General features: G+C 35.0%; 1 protein-coding gene across 1 annotated transcript; it reads right to left on the bottom strand.

Moving 5' to 3' along the window:
* Positions 1 to 3,769: 3,769 nt before the first annotated feature.
* LOC100368348 (putative methylcrotonoyl-CoA carboxylase beta chain, mitochondrial) lies at positions 3,770 to 18,202 on the bottom strand. The gene is made up of 10 exons (XM_002739809.4): positions 17,681 to 18,202; positions 16,199 to 16,377; positions 15,778 to 15,858; positions 14,676 to 14,854; positions 12,633 to 12,828; positions 12,046 to 12,137; positions 11,557 to 11,830; positions 10,769 to 10,831; positions 9,938 to 10,015; positions 3,770 to 6,440 (listed from the first exon to the last, which is right to left on the bottom strand). Exons 1-10 carry the CDS (start codon positions 18,087 to 18,089, stop codon positions 6,363 to 6,365), a joined length of 1,629 nt encoding a protein of 542 aa, XP_002739855.3. The 5' UTR covers positions 18,090 to 18,202; the 3' UTR covers positions 3,770 to 6,362.
* Between the last annotated feature and the right edge of the window lie 75 nt (positions 18,203 to 18,277).

The following is an 18,277-nucleotide window of genomic DNA, read 5'->3' as shown; positions in this document are numbered from 1 at the left end:
TGTTGTAGTACTTTTTTCCATAGAAAGTATAATTTAGTGCGATTTGCACCCTCATTGTGATTTGTGTGATTTAATACATCTACTTTGTTTAATGAATGAAAGTGTGACCGTTTACACTTTGCATATTTGCGAATGCGTTGCTTTTTACAATTTGCATATAAATTCACCCTGTTTGCAAGAATAAATCGTTGGCGAGAACAATGATGCACGTGACCAAAAGTGGTATAAATTAGAAAAATCTACATTGCTTAGACCATACGTACGCATTCTCCTGTAAATGGTACTCTCAGAAACAGATAGAATTGATATTTCCTTAACTGTAAATCCTTCATCAATAAAACTTTCCAATACTATATATGGGATGAAAAATTCTGGAACTCTGCTGCTGTCAGAATAAGTTTTAACTGGTGCAGTTCCACCATGGGTGATGCAAGCCATGCGTATGGACATCATGTCACTTCTGCTCTGAACTCCTAGTTTTTCTAAATCCACTGTTGTAAGTTTACAAACTAAATCAGAAGAAATTCTTTCTGTTTCAAAACACTCGCTCAGATTTCCAAGGTTCAGATGTTCCAAAACGGTTGACATTTCCGAATTCATGATTCTAGATTTCCAATACGTCCACTTAACACATGGCATGCATGCATGCATGCATGCATGCATGCATGCATGCATTCTGGGATATAATTCAGAATAATAATCATAATTTGCTTTGTACAGTTTAAAATGAATGTTTGATCAGCACATAATAACGTTTGATCAGAATACAATAACGTTTGATCAGAATATGACGTTTGATCAGCACATAATGACGTTTGATCAGCACATAACGACGTTTGATCAGAATATAAAGGCAAGTGATCAGAATATCATAGTTACAGTGCATCTAAGACAATTACGGCTTTCCATAGCCAGCGATAGATTTAGAGTATGAAAGAACAAAATGAACGCAATCAAAGGCGCCGACCACGCGCGTTGGAAATTAATTGAACGCGTTGCGACGAGAAATCTCACCTGCATCTTTCACTCACGCAAATGCACACACGCATGTTATTTCCGTATATTGAATACGTTGGCAACGGAAAAGACAAGTTTAAATTATCTCTGTATTAAGACGAAAATACAAGGCTAAGACGAAAAACATCATGTGACAGTACGATTAAGTTCGTCTACTACACCACAGTCACTTGGGGGGTGAAAATCAATAAATACTAATTTTTTTTTTAAAATCATCCGCTATACGTATATAAATAAACAAGTTGTGAAACACGGCACCTAGTAAATCGACACCCTGTCGGTTTCAAATGTCGATTTCTTACCTTAAAATGCGAAACAAAAAGTGCAGAGGGGGTCAGGTGTTACGTTTATAACCATTGTTCATAATCGCTAACTCGGTTTTATTCAAAACTGCACAAATCCTGCGTTTTCTGATGATATCCGACGATTTCATGAACGAAAATGGCCAGCAGCCAGAATCAAGGGGGATTCGCACAGAGTTCTGGGTAAATCAAGGAAATACTCGCTGTTACGGCACGCCTGATTGGCTGAAGATGAGTATGCGCACTTGATTTACCCAGAACTCTATCACTAAAATTTGGGCAGTACTGTCAGTCACGAAAATTGATGAATAAATTAATACACATAAAATATGAATCACGGGCTAATTCAATGGTCACCGAACACTCCACTACTAAACAATCTGTGGCAAGATAGTAGCGTACTGTATATTTGACCCAGATTTGACAAGCGTGGTACAGTTTTTTGCGTGTGTCCGTAATAACGCGCACAAAGGATTGTGGGACAGAGTCCTTTATTTGCTGGCATTCTTGACTTTTGACTGCAGTTCTTTTTTTATATTTTAGAGTAAATGCTTCTGATATGCTCTTAGGTTGCTTAATATCCGTCTGAAATTCTGGACTGTGGTCATATTTTTCGATTAGGAGTCGTATATTTAAATTACTCACTGTGACTAGTGTTTTGCATTATGAAGTATATTGTTATGAAGGTCAACACACTGCAATTTAGGTAAATATTTACCATTTCGTTATTTCATTATTTCGCTTTCCAGCATTTCCGGGAAACGCTTCATTCTAAAAAATGCTATCGCAAAACGGTTGGAAATAATAAATGTAACAGCAGAATACGTCCTAGCACAGTCACTCTACTAGGAGAGAGTAACTGTGGTCCTAGTACTAAACTAAGTGACTTCTAAAGACTGAATGGTGTTTGCGAACTTCGTATTAGTTATAAACCGACGTCAGCTTCACGTTTATGTCACCATGGAAACAGCCAAAAAACATGTTGCTTGTTTTTGAGCGGAGCGGATCGTCAACCAGCCTACCGGCTTGTATTAAATATAAGTGTGTTGGGAAATAGCATAATTATATTGCGTCAGTGAAAGAGGCTGGTGAGACTGTCACAACGCGTTCTATTTATTACCAACGCGCGTGATTGCGTTTATTTTGTATTTATATTTTCAAAATGTATCACTGGCTGCGTTTTTTTTTTGTGTTACGTTTCGCAACTGAACGTCCAAGCTGACCTTGTTTTGGCTGTAAAACTTGGAACTGAAAAAACAGACGAACAAAAATGAAAAATAAAATCTATAAAAATACGAGTGAAAATATGATTTACGCCCGTCCCTTTTCACATACTGCGAATATAATTAAAGCGCGGTGGTCGTTGCGCAGCGCGTGTTCGAATTTCATGTAAATAAACAGGTTAAAATAAACAATGTATTTTACACGCGTTGTATACGTCGCTGTGAGTCCCATATCGAACAGGACGCGGCGCAACGACTGCCGCCCTTTAAATATCATTTGTATGGACGAGTTGAGCAAATTACAAAAACGGTGGCAAAATGTTAACCCCGCTTATTCAATACTTTATTAGTAATAATTTAGTATTATCAGTATTATTATACATCTGTCACCGTAATGCCATACGTCACAGCGTGCCGTAATTTTGTGGTATTTTACGGGGTATTTTAATCCTGCCATGTAAGGAAATGCGAATTCCAAATATAGAATGATTAGCCGCGTAAGCTTCCTCTACAGACGGTGACAGATGTATAATAATATGATTTATATTGACCAAAATGAAAAGTTGGTGTACTTTTGTGTCAGAGACATTTTTCTGCTTTAAATGTTACCACGCTGTCCTTCACAGACGGCCTTTATCTTTCTACGCCAATATTAAAATAACAAGTTTTAATATGAATAATAGTTTGAATATTTTGCTCCAACACTCACTAATAAGTATGGTAGTTATTCCCATGGTAAATTTTTGTTGTTGTTACACTGTTCGTTGGGATACGATTGTGAGCCGTTTTCACCAAGTACAACAAAGCCGCAAATTGACAGCACTTCATATCAACATTATATGCCACAGTAAAGGAAGGTTGGAAGGGGAGGGTGGAAAGACGTGTGCTGATTATCAAACTCTACCACAAAAGTGGGTCACTTGAGTTTTTTCTTTCTTTTTTTTCCCCTCGTTTGCTTTTTAAAAACACCACTGGTCACTTAAGGCACGGTTACTAAAAAAGTAACCGTGCTTAGGGTTACCCACATTACATTTTTTTTTATCCTGATCCTGGTGACAATTTTATAAAGGCATACAGTGTCTGCTTAGGAATCCTATGTAACATCAATTTGAAAATGGTTTTGCTTTGTAGGAGCTTCTTTTCTAAGTGCAGTAGTAATTACTATGCAATTACAATTCAATATAGGCAGTGTATTTATGTGATTAATGTACGTTTTATTACACCATGTTTGTTGGTGATTTACAGAGATTTATTCATTATATATATAATTGTTCATTGAAATCGAATGATACACAATTGTAATAATTACTGACACATAGAAAACAGTGCAATTAATCAACCCTGAGTGAATTATGCAATTAAACTACCCTTGCACATGTATTACCTGAACTTGTATTGTTTTCAATTGAGAATTATTTAACATACTTTCCGGCCAGTCTTTACAGACCTCATCCAAGCATGTTTATATGTTCATGTTCTGCCCTAATTGTGTTGGGTCCAAAATGTGGAGTTTAAACTGTGAATATTGAACCTGTATGGTTTCTTATAAAAATCTTATAAGATAGCAAAAAATTTCTTATAGGAAACATAACTGCATAAAGAATTTATGGAAGATGCTCGATACCTTATTGCATTGTAAATTTGCAAATTTCTTATAAGTAACATTATTGTCAATGACATAGTCCCCGTTGAGTTTTTAGTGACTGTATCAATTTTAACAAAGAATGTTAATTATATGTTTTCAGCATGTTAAAAATGTGTTACTTCAAATGGCACCTTATTCAGGCTTTGTTCAGTCAAATTTATATGACACCTAGAAATAAATTTATTCTCATATTATACAAAATTATATAATCCATGCAGAAACCAGTTGAACATGATGACATGCTTAAATGTTTATTTTTTTTTACTTCTTTGGGCAAAAATGATAAACGGATGCATGCATTAGTAACCCACCATGAGTGATGTTCATACCAAGATTAAATGAAAACATGCAGATAATATTCAAATATTGTTTCATGAAAATGTATGCCAGTCAGGTAAAAATCATCAAAATAACTGATGACAACATTCAACCTATTATGTTGTACTTTTGTACTAACTTTAAACCAAATCCATAAAAACACCTCAGAGAAATTATCAGAATACTGAATGGCTGCCAGTTGGTCATTTTGAGTCAAATCACACAAAACAATGACATGCAACAGTAACAAACAATGAGCGATTTCAATACAAAGTTTGGTCAAAGGACACATGCCGATCAACTAATACGTCACAAACATCATGACGGGCTGTGTTTTTTACCGAAGCGATCAAGTGATCAAAAATATCCACTCCCGATAAAACTAAGTCAAATTTTACATTTATTTCTTATCAAAAAAACGAATTAAAATTTTGTGCTTGGCATCATGACTGAGGAAATATTGGTATAATCGGTGTATAACATCGTGAAGTAAGTTATGTCACGTCGTAACGTTCGGAAGTTTTATTTGTTCGTTCATTACTGTGAATATATACGTTTTAGAAATTGATGATATGAATTATAAATTACATCAATACTCCAAATAATTACGTGGTCGATTTTTTGAAGGAGAATGTATTTAGAGTAAATAAGATCGTGAAAATATTCCTGGCTGAAACGTTTCAAATGCGTTTTATTTAACTTTTTACAATAGACATTAATATTGCAACAATTATTTATTTGTTTCTTTTTTTTTAGTCTGCAGCATTTGCATTTCGAATATATTTAATTTTTAAATTCAAACTCTTCTAAATTGTGAAACATAATGTCTTAATTCCAAAAATATTTGCTGCGACCGAACTCACTAATATTCATTGCTAATTAATATTCATATAGCTCATTAATATTCATGACCGACCAGCACTCACGTTGGGCTGGCGAGATCCCTGGCTGATATCCTTTTTTATAAATACAAATTTACAGAGAACATACTGTTTTTTTATCAGGATAAAACAAATAAGAAATCAAAGATTTATTAAATAATAACTACACATACTTATAGCATTAATACTTATTGATATGACTATAATAACATCAATATGATGCAATGTCAGTGAAAGATATTTTAAACCTCAACTATACTACCAAGAAATAAAATGCCATATCTTGCGATGGTATTTGCTCCAGATTTCATTTCAGTGAAAAAAAAACTACAATAAATCCCATCATGCTTTGCTGTATACATTCTACTTTGAGTACTTGCTAAACATAAACATAATACATATTTTATGTACTGGGAGTACATAATGTTTGATGTTTGCTTGAACACAGTGATAAAAATGTGGTAAAATTGTTGTCTTGTAAATTTGAAAGGAAGGGACATAATTACTTTACAGGAAACAACTCAAAAGACTGTTGTGTGTATATTAAACTAATCTTAATAGAAAACTTTATAGTTGAACAAAAAATCCCCCATGTGATTTAGTGACTCCCTAAGATGCTGAAAACTCTAACAAAAATGAATCCACAGAACTGCTTGGTGATGTTTGGCCATTGACTGTAACTTCTGATACAAATATGTTTTTACATCACACATACTACAGTACTTAACCTGTCAAAATTTGGCCCAGAATACAACTTTAATTTAAAAAATTGCATTTAGTGATTATTTCTAATATGGTAACCGTATATTGAAAATTATGGTAAATGATCAGTCAAATTTTGTGAGTAATGAATTTTCATAGGTGCAGCTGTTATGTCTTCAGCTTTCATACAGCCATGGTGCATTGCATTGTGGGATTTAAAACAGACATTGTCAGTCATGAAAGATCAAGTATCAAGAACTGCTTGTATCCATGGTTACATTCTCAACACACCAAACTTCGTTTTTCTTTCATTCGGGAAGTGTTTAACAATTGAGAGACTCTTACTCAGAACCTGTAGGTAGTAAACAAAGAAATATGCCAATCATTACTACGGGATATATTACTTGTCTAGTTTATTCATGTTTCATAGCACCTATACACTATAACAAATAACACTCATATAGAGGATGCACAATAACCTGTAAAACTCATCAAATTCATGGAATAACTTTATTGTATATTAACAGTATATTGTATTTAGGAGTCTCAGTCAGGTAAAAGTTCTCTACGCTGCAAGCCTCAGACTTCATGTCTGGTAAAATTCTTTATGGACTGGATACGACTTTTGCGGCCCAAGGGCGCGTAAGCCGTACGATCGAGGGCAGCAAAAGCCATATCCAGTCCATAAAGGTTTTATCATGTACCTTATATGAAAAAAAAAAGATTTTAGTTATGTTATTTTTCGCGCGTCTGGACCAAAAGAAAACCTATTCTATTTCATCTGGGCCTTTTTACTGGCGCAGATTTATACAGAAGATTCTAAATGACGCAAGCACGTCAATATCTCTCACACAATAGACAAACGAATGTCACCAAATATGTCCACAAATTACGTTTTATTAAAACAGCAAATGAACGTAAATTTATAACATTATTTTAACAGTAATAAATACGAACTCAGTATAAACTTTCTTTCTTAGGAATAGACACTACAGGCCAGCTACATGTGTAAGTTGGTCATTTACTGACCACAGTTCGACGACGTAGAGACATGTTGATTTCACAGTTGTTAAAAACCGTAGTCGGTGAACGAGAAACAATTGCTTGACCAGAACAGCAGTTTGGTTTACAGCTCTAGATTCTGGCGTAGCTCAACTCAGAATATCTGAAATGCGCCGATGATCTTCCATTGAGAGACAGTATTGTCACAGTCAGCTGGCATTGGTGTCGCTGGGTGTATCCAGCAACATCGATGCCAGCTGAATGTGAGTGTCGTACTCGTAGTGCTGTAAACTTGACACGTTTTTGTGACCAGTTATATTTATGATTGGTTGTGGTGAAATGCCGACTTTCGTCAGGGTAATAATGAGTCCAACTGGTCTTTCGGTATATTTCCCATCCATAGAATAATATCGTCAGCCATTATCGAAGTGCAGACTCAAATTACGCATGTTGTTTGTAAACATAAAGTAGTTCCAGGAAATAGACGAGTTTACCAAATATGGTAAACGGGGCCCGGACGTGATATAGAAAATTATTGCACGGCTCGCGCATCAGGATTACCATAGCGTTTCAAGGCCGGGCAATACAAGGTATATGATTATTATGGATTGGATACGACTTTTGCAGCCTTTGTTAGAGGGTGCAGCGGGAGCACCTGAGCTTGAGAGTGCGTGTTATTTAGAATGACACGTTTTGTTTTGATTTATGAAAGCCATGCACGCTGGTCCAGGCGTGATATGGGAAATTCTGACCCTGATGTGAGGGCGCACTTCCCATAGCGATATAAGGCCAGGCAATATAAGATATATGATATTACTTGTTATCATTCTCATAGAAAACTCAACTTTCTTAACTAACTCAACTTTCTTTTATTACTTTATTGCTGTAGACTGATAGAAAGATTGTATTTCTAAGGATGCAATAAAGATTATTATTATTATTATTATTATTATTAGAGGAACAATGAATATCAGATAAACAACCAAATATGCATATTGTGTATTAGCCACCCAAAATACAAACATCACAGTACATACACAAGTCATTGAAAATGACACAGTCCCCGTTAAATTTTTGAAAGTTCTCTTTGTGCTCGTCATATTAAAGCTGAGAGGTTGTCGCGAGCGTGTCCTTGAAACTTGAGTTCCAAGTGGCACATACAACAGATTGTAAAACACGTGTTCCGTGTAGTAGTAATATGGCCAAAAATAAAAACAGCCGTTATTCGACCATCTTTGATCTGATTATGAAACACACTGATATGTATGATGTATGTGCCAAATACGAATGAAAATGGTACATAAATTGTGGAAATATAGTAGCAAGGCCAAAAAGTCAGATGGCTGTCAATCGGCCATCCTTGACCAGATTTTGAAACAAATTGTCATGGACATGCATCCTAACATGTATAAAGTACATGTATGTGCCAAATTTGAATGAAAACTGACAGAGCACGTCCAAGATACCGCATAAAAACCCCAAAACAAGATGCCTGCCAGTTGACCATCTTTAATCCAATTGCGAAATAAATCGTCATGGACATGTATCCTAACATGTATAATCTATGTACTAAGTTTGAATGACAACTGACAAAGCATGTCCAAAATACAACATTAAAAAAACAAACAAGATGGCTGCCAGTCGGCCATTTTGAATTGAATCGCTAAACCACTGCATGTGCATATGTCCTACATAAGGTACTAGGCACATGCAAAGAATGAACAGAATCGGTCAACAGGATTCTGAAATATGACTCTGGACAGACTGGCGCATAGACGGATGGACACACGGACGGACGGAGAGACTCAGGAACTCACGGACGTATGATCTATGTACACGTATGATCTATGTACTAAATTTGAATGACAACTGACAAAGCATGTCCAAAATGCAACATTTAAAAAAAAACAAGATGGCTGCCAGTCGGCCATTTTGAATCGAATCGCTAAACCACTGCATGTGCATATGTCCTACATAAGGTACTAGGCACATGGAAAGAATGAACAGAATCGGTCAACAGGATTCTGAAATATGACTCTGGACATACTGGCGCATAGACGGATGGACACACGGACGGACGGACAGACTCAGGAACTCACGGACGTATGATCTATGTACACGTATGATCTATGTACTAAATTTGAATGAAAACTGACAAAGCATGTCCAAAATACGACATTTTCAAAAAACAAGATGGCTGCCAGTCGGCCATCTTTGATCCAATTGCGAAATAAATCGTCATGGACATGTATCCTAACATGTATAATCTATGTACCAAGTTTGAATGCAAACTGACAAAGCATGTCCAAAATACAACATTTTCAAGAAACAAGATGGCTGCCAGTCGGCCATTTTGAATCAAATCGCTAAACCACTGCATGTGCATATGTCCCACATAAAGTACTAGGCACATGCAAAGAATGAACAGAATCGGTCCAAGGGATTCTGAGATATGACTCCGAACGGCCATAGGATGGAAATGGACTAAAGATACTGGAGTTGGTGAGCATTTTTGGGTCATACTTTGTGGTGTGAGGTCTTCATACAAGATATTATGACAGCTTTGAAATATGATGTACATGTTAAATATAGCGACACATTGTATTTGAAAATGATACTAAGGGTTTAAACATTTGAAATCATTGGGGGGGGTGACCAGTGCAATTTTTGTTTCTGAATGTCTTATATTTGTACATTTTTTTTTCTTAAATGTGCCAACTTTTTTTTCATGAAAATGTGTTTTTTTTGCGGTGACTGGCTTGCAAATTTTTTTGTCAACAAATATTAACCTCCCCCCATGATTTAAAGTGGTCAACCCTTAATATAGGAATATTTAAGATGATGTACCTGTCTTGTGTGTTGAGGCATTATGATTCCATCATCCCATATCCTGGCAGTTGAGTAAAATGCATCCCGACAGTCATCCTATTATAAACCAAAGAAACATTATTGGCGGCATACAGTACAAATGCAGAATATTCCAAATTATATAGCTGGGCTGTTTGTTATGCACTAATTGAAAGCAATATGTAGCAATAGTTTGCAGTCTGTGGCACCCATGTAATTTAAATCTGGTAATTGAATTCAGAAACATTATGCAAAATAAGTAATTAATATGCATATAATTTAATTCTAAAAGTAACAAATCTGAGGATTTTCCAAAAGTACTTCTGTACTAAGTATCATTTAAATATGTGTTAGCCACACTTCCATTTATACAGACCAGAAAATGGCAAAGACTCTTATCGTGTGTTTCTCAATTGGAAGTAAAATAGCTTCAACAAAAACAACATCACCAACTTGCTCAGAGATATCTCCACATACCAAGTATCACCAACATATACAATGACATCACCCACATACAAAGTGACATCACCCACATACAAAGTGACATCACCAACATACCCAGTGACATCACCCACATACAAAGTGACAACACCCACATACAAAGTGACATCACCCACATACAAAGTGACAACACCCACATACACAGTGACATCACCCACATACACAGTGACATCACCAACATACACAGTAACATCACTAACATACAGTGACATCACCCACATACACAGTGACATCACCCACATACACAGTACCATCGCCAACATACCTAAGAATGAACACTATGACTCAAATTATATTTCATATGACATTTTTATGGCAATTTAGACTTACCTGCAAACCAACAGCAGCATTTGGCCATATCCATAGAAATCTTGGATCAAATGACCTGCCACACTGATAGACAAATAAATAAATTTGATGACTGAGTGAGTGAGTGAGTGAAAGAAAAGGCTGACTTTGTACTGATTTATAACCTTAGAATGTGCAAACATAAATAACTAATGTCTTATAGACAAAGGGCAGAACAAACACTATAAATATCATAGTTATACAATTACAGAATGATAAAGAAATGATTGTACTACCGGTATATACAATGTATATTTATTTTGTTGCATTAGTTGTGCATTTAAAAGTTGGATGAGAAGGGGGATTACATTTTTGAGTCCATAGCATTTCCCAGATTACAGATTATACATTGTACTGTTATTTGTGGCGCAAAAAATCCCTTCCACATACCATTATTACTGTTGTCAATAATTATTAATGACTATATTCATGTTAGTCTGCTTAAAATTTGAATTATACATATTAATGAGGTCAAACAGGTTTAATATATTCTCACTGATCACAGTGACAGACAGGCTTAATTTCTGAGCTGCATGGATTTTAATGGGGTACTGATTGGCAAACTGATTGGCAAACTGTGTCAGGAATATCATCTATTTCCCAGAATGCAGCAGCAAACAAGTCTTTACATTGATTGAGTTTGGTGAACTTAAAATTGGACTGACAAAACTTTTTATACAATATGCACAGATTTGTGTGTACACTACCCAAAACTTATAAATACAACCTTTGATCCCTGACCCCTGACTCCCGACTCCCAAGCTACTCACCATTGTCAAATTTTCATTCTGAAAACTTGCTCCAACCACCACTGTAATCTTAGGTACTTCAGCACATGCAATCGTTGCTACCAGTTTACCTTTACATCGAAGTGTCTCTGCTTGGTGAACTTTGTTGGTTGCCATGGTACCTTCTTCTGATTCAGTATTCTGAAGGAATATTATAGGTATGTTTCTCTGACAGCACAGTTCTACAAAATGAGCACCTTTCAATGATGCATCATGGGATATGGCGCCTTGGTTAGCAACGATACCTACAAGATGGCTGGTAATAGAAAGAACAAAACATAGGCTAAGCAGAATACTTGTGAAAAGTTCAATGCAAATAAATTTATTAAACAACCCATGTGCAAATCATGGGAACAAATTGTAACTAAACAAAACAGGATGTGGTGGCCATGTTATCTGATAAAAATATCAAAGCATCAGCACAATTTCAACAGATCAGGGCTTGAGATGGTTGCTATAGAAACTTCATACCCACATATCCTGGCAAATCCAGTGATTAACGTTGGTCCATAAATGGTTTTAAATTCATAGAAATAACTGCCATCAATTATGTGTGCCAGGAGCTGAAATAAAAGTAGATATAATGTCAGTACCCCAGTATGTGTATAGTCAGTATGTACAGAGACTGGTATACTTTACTGATGAATCAGGATTTGCTTTGACAGTAGTTGTGCTGATTAACTGGTGTTTCATTGACACAACAACAAATCATACATTGATCTGAAAAAAAACACATCTTCCTATGGTTATGTAATTTGGTAAAAAGAAATTCACAATTCATAAAAACCAAATAATTGTGAAAATGAAAGAAATCAGCTAAAGGCCACACAAATTTTGTTTATTCCTCAAGTTTATACAGCCACAAAAAAAATACTTCTTCTCGAAGACCAACCTCTCCAGCAGTCAACAGGCCGACCCAACATTGGGATATTTCAGTTGTCTTGGGATCCCCAAAAAATCAGTCCTGTTCGAGGGCACATGGGGATACCATGAAATTTACATATGTTGTAATTTGTACAGAATTGGAAACAGTATTTAGACGATGTGAATTCACTTACTTTGTACATATCAATTTGTTCACATGGTTTTGTTGTAACAAATGCTGATAAGTTCTCTGATGGAAAAAGTGGTTCTTTATATTTCATTGGTTTCAAATCATAGATAGAGTGCAGGTTTAGAGTTTCGACAATGTCACGCCCGATTGCAAAGACTTCTTCTTCCGTCTCTGCAAAATGATCAGTAACACCGCTAACCCTGAAAAACAATATGATAAAACATAGCAAAACTCTGGATACCTTGCCTAATGACAGTCATTTCAAATTGGTAATGTTTTTGGATTCATAACAAAGCTATAATAACTACTTTTTCAGTGAATATGCAGAGAAATTACACTTTTAACAATTAAGCAAATACAGGGTGTAACAGTTGATGATACTTGGTATTACAACAATAACTGCTACATTTTGATTCTTAAAATATGTTATTAAACAATGAGAATGCTGTTTTATACTGACGCAATTCTCTAGAAATTTCTGGACATTGGCGATGGCATTATTTAAAATCCAACGCTGTTTGCATGATTTTTTTGTTCAAAACTGGTGATTAAAAAAACGTAAATGTGTGAGTGTGAAGAAGTATTTACCCGTACAAAATAGAAGAATAGAAGTAATTAGTTTTTTTAAAAATGAAAATATTTTCCAATGATCAGGTTCCATGACCCTAAATTGATAGTCAAATTGTTGGTATTTCAGAAAACTTTGATTTGCAAAAACAGAAATCCCTCAAAAGTGGAGGGGGACGCATGGAGTCAAGCATGGATGTTAACACAGTCATTATGGTATAATACACATAAACACTATACTCACAATATAGGCCATTCAAATCTGATGTACAGTACAGTCTGAGCGAAACTTAAATAAAATTTTTAAGCAAGTATCATTGTCATCAATGAACCTAACCTAATCTTTGTAGTATTTACCTATGTTACTAACATGAGATATTTAGGACGATTACACTGCAAAATGGTGGGCAAGGGGGGAGCTGGTACAGGTTACAGGAAATAAAAACGGTATTTTACGTTTTTACAGGAAATAAAATGAAAGTTCCATTTACAGTAAAAAATAGGTTTTTAAATTTTACAGATAAAGCAAATTCATAATTACATTTTTATAATATAATTTGTGTTTAAGAATCAAAAATGGAAATTGCATACAAATTACAACATTTAAGGTGGAAAATGCTTTATACGCTTAATAAAAATAGGATCTTTGTACAAATTATGAATGAATAAAATAGCTAATTACATTTTACACCTTGCCCATGTCTATGAATTTATGTTTTTATTTATTCAAATTACATTATTACGAAAATAAAAACAATTGATTACAGCTTACGAAAAGATCCCTTGCCGACCCTCTAGGTATGAATCAGTTTTAAAAGCAAACTAAGCTCTTAAGCCAGCTCAAAGATAGATAAATGTTATGTTATGCACAGGTCATACTGTAGAAAAGGTTCCAAATTTGAACACAGAAACTGGGTGTGACTACAACTTATACATTATTGAGTTCTTGACTGACATACTTCACAACCAATCAGAGTGTACGTTACAATTACTAACTACATATATACTGTTAATGCAGTTCAATTGTAACACAGGTTGAGATTGGATGAAAAGTTGAATGCAAATCTCAGGCGCTTTTATTATCTTTATAGTTTGTAGTTGATAACGCATAACCAGAATTGGAAGGATTTAAATTATACCATGACAACACATTCTAAACTCTTAATTTCAATAAAATAAAAATATTCAGATTGGTAGGTGTTTCAAAACAAGTGTTTATACCTGGGCAAGAGGGATGGACAATTTTTGATGTTGCATAATAAAACAAATTTTAATTTTCATCCTTTGTTAAAACTCTTTTTACATGTTTCTCTACTTCTATGAAAATTTTATTTCGTTGTTGATGAAATTGTTTGCAGGACATTAAAAAATTATTTTCATCTTCAACTTGGAATCACAAATACCAGAAATTCTCTCATCAACATAGATATTTTACAGTGACGACAGAGAGTGATTGCTGAGCTTAAACTTTGTTACTTACTTGCAATGAACAGTAGCCCCACCAAGATCTTCAGTAGTTACAATTTCCTTGAGTGCTGCATATACAAGTGGTGGTCCACCTAAAAACACACTACCAATGTTGTGTACAATACCTGCTTCATCAGACATAGAGGGTACATAGGCACCACCAGCTGTACATGAACCACACACTAAGGCAATCTGAAATGCATATCGAATACATTTTTTGCTTTCAAGATCATATTAAAAAAATCCTCCAGATACTACTTGATAACACAAAATGGACATTTAAATGACCATATTTGGTAATGGTTAAATTCATTCATTATCATATTTGTGCAATGGTACACAGAATACATAAGGGGTATTTTCGTAAGCTGTAATCAATGTTTGTTTTTTCGTAATAATGTAATTTTAATACATAAATAAAAAACGTAAATTCGTAGACATGGGCAAGGTGTAAAATGTAATCAGCTATTTTATTCGTCTATAATTTTTACAAAGATCTTATTTTCATTAAGCGTATAAAGCATTTTCCACATTAAATGTCGTAATTCATGTGCAATTTCCAATTTTGATTCTTAAACCCATATTATCAAATATATTATAAAAATGTAATTAGGAATTTGCTTTATCTGTAAAGTGTAAAAACCTATTTTTTTTACTGTAAATGGAACTTTCATTTTATTTCTTGTAAAAACGTAAAATACTGTTTTTATTTCCTGTAACCTGTACCAGCTCCTCCCTTGACCCACACCCCCACATAACTGTCCACAAAAAACAACTGTGGACAGTGAATGAAACTTTTGATGGCAGAGATTTTAAAAACAATAATTTGGAATCTTTCTTGAACTACCCAACCATACAAATATTTCAAGCAAACATTGAGTAGAAAATTTTACCAGCCACCAATAATCAGTCTGGGAAAATGGCAGCATTTTGTTTACTGCATGCATATGTGTATTATTTATTCATGCAGGAATTGAGTACGTCACACCTCAAACTGTTGCTGTTTGGAGACTGGTCTATAAAAGGGATGTGTCGTCTTATTCTACCTGTGGAACCACACCTCAAACAATTGCCGTTTCCGGATCGGTCTATAGATGGACTATGTCCTACTTTACCTGTGGAATTCCTTCTGATGACATCACCGCTTGATTATAAAATCCACGGCCGCCCATTAGCTTATCAGGAAATATTTCATCCTAAAAATAAATTGTAAATGTATAAATAAAATTCAATGTGAAGCATATCCCAAAAGACCTTCTTCTAATGTTTTCATGCAACTTTTTTTTAAATATATACTTAAGTAATTTTTTGAGTTTCCAGTTGGTCTTGAAATCTATGGGAATTGAATTTGAGCAATTTATTTATTTCTGTTGCCCAGGAAGTATCTACTATGCCTGATTGACTACCAAATATCACCATGGGAACAGCAGCTTTTAAAACTGGAAGCTCAGCTGACTTTCAAGAAAGTTCAATAATTTTGAGTTCTGAAAATTATCCAAAATCTTGACAAAACAATCTACTTGATAAAATACTAACTTGTAATGGAAGAAAAGCGCCCCCGCTATCAACAATGTAAATACAAGGTAACCGGTTGTGATGTCCTATCTCTTGTGATCGAAGTAGTTTCTTCACTCCAATTGGATAAATAGTTCCTCCCTTGATAGTAGCATCATGACCAGTGATCAAACACGGTATACCATGAATCCAACCTATACCTAGGAAGAAAAGAGATAGTGCTCAAAATTACTTCAGGTATTTTTTCAGACCAAAATGGCAGCCAGTCGGTCTATGTTCAATGGAATGATGTACAGACGTTGTCTTCCATTGTCTTTGTACCAAAATTGAATGCATGCATGAAAAATCAAATGCATGGACAGACAGAATCTAAAACTTTCAGACTACCGTAACATTCCACAAAAAGTAAAACCACTTTATAGGGTGGTGGTTGTCACATGTTTGATTTTCATGAAAACAAACAAATATGCTTTACATGCATTGTGAATGTCACTATGAGTCACATATCAAACATAACGAGATGACTACCACCCTTTAAGGGTCTGTCAGAGACGCTGGACATGTACTCTGTCTTCACTGCTTGTCAGCCATATGTCACTTTAACAACAACAATTATTATTTTCATGAACATATATAATTATTTCATTAATTGTCACTAATATAATTTTCAATAATAAAATAAAATACACTGAGTTTATGAGTGCATGAATGCATTTCATAAAAACAACTTGACCAATCACAATGTATTAAGAGATGCACGGTAATAAATCAACCAATGATTTGGGGAGACCTGCAAAGAATCATGGATAATGGGCATTACCACACGCATGCTATAGCCAAAGAAAGCATATACTTCGAACTTGAATAAATCACACAGGTTTTCTGGGATAATATATATATATATCCATAAAAACCTGAAAGTTCCAAACACAAAAATGAAATAAATTGCATTTAAATACATTCATTAAAAAATTGTACCACAAATTACACCAATAATGTAACCAGAAACTGTAATGTGACATCATTTTTTTTTTAAACTAAAAATGCACTACCGATAAACCTGATTCCAGTTTCCACGTCGGGCATATGGAGATGGTATATGGGCCAATTCTAGGTAATCCAGGTTAGAACAACAATCAACAATAATATCATCACTCAAGATCATAAAATGAACTAGGTCAGACAGTGCCTTAATTTGTGAATGGTGGATGGAGATGGGAACATCATGGTGGTAAGGCAAAGTTTGTTTTTATTAATTTAATGGCAGCTTCAGTAATTTTTCCTGTTACCACGTATCCCAAGGTGGGAATGGTCAGGGTCTTGACCTCGGCATTATATCATATGTCTGAATATTGATGCTTTTACAAACAAGGGTACTGGTTTCTGTCTCTGTGTGTTCTGTTTCTTGTCTGTAGGAGTTATATCAATTATTATAAGAATAATAATAATTAATACAACAAGTAATTCTACGGTTCAAAACGGTAGGGAGAATTAATATAACACCTGAAACACTGCCGGCAGCGGGAACATCACCATATTCCAACCCAAAACCAGCTAAAGGTGATAACTCTAAAAAATCTTCGCCGTCATTATCAACTAGTAATTTTATACGATCTCGGACTAAAAGTTTCTTATTTTTCTTAGTGTGTCTCTCAATGCCTTTCTCGCCTCCTCCTTTCTTAGCAAGTTCAAATAATTGTTCATATTTTCTTTGCAGTAGTTTGCTGTGTTCTATGCGTTGTTTCACATTTTCTGTTTGTGTGTCGATCGTACCATCCAATAACCGCCCTCTACCACCGCCTTTTATAAGAACATTTGTTGTCTTTGTCGTTGAGACGTTACGAACGACCACGCTTTGCATGCGAAATATCAGTCCAGTTCTACTGCACGTTCTTCTCAGGTTATTCAACATCTCGAAAAGTTGTTTAACTTCATCGATGCCCGTACGATGACAATGTTTTGATCATTAATCAACTCACTGAGAAACGGTACTGTCAGAGTTCAAGACAAGTTGAAAGGTTACGCAGAACCCTTTAAGCAACCAATAATAAATAGGTGTAAACATTGCACAGTCATACTGAAAAGTGTGTAATAATGTTT

This window comes from Saccoglossus kowalevskii, chromosome 9, assembly GCF_978046115.1.
Source record: "Saccoglossus kowalevskii chromosome 9, keSacKowa6.1, whole genome shotgun sequence".
NCBI lineage: Eukaryota > Metazoa > Hemichordata > Enteropneusta > Harrimaniidae > Saccoglossus > Saccoglossus kowalevskii.
The sequence above is the reverse complement of the archived record's forward strand: the minus strand, read 5'-3'. Positions and strand labels throughout refer to the sequence as shown.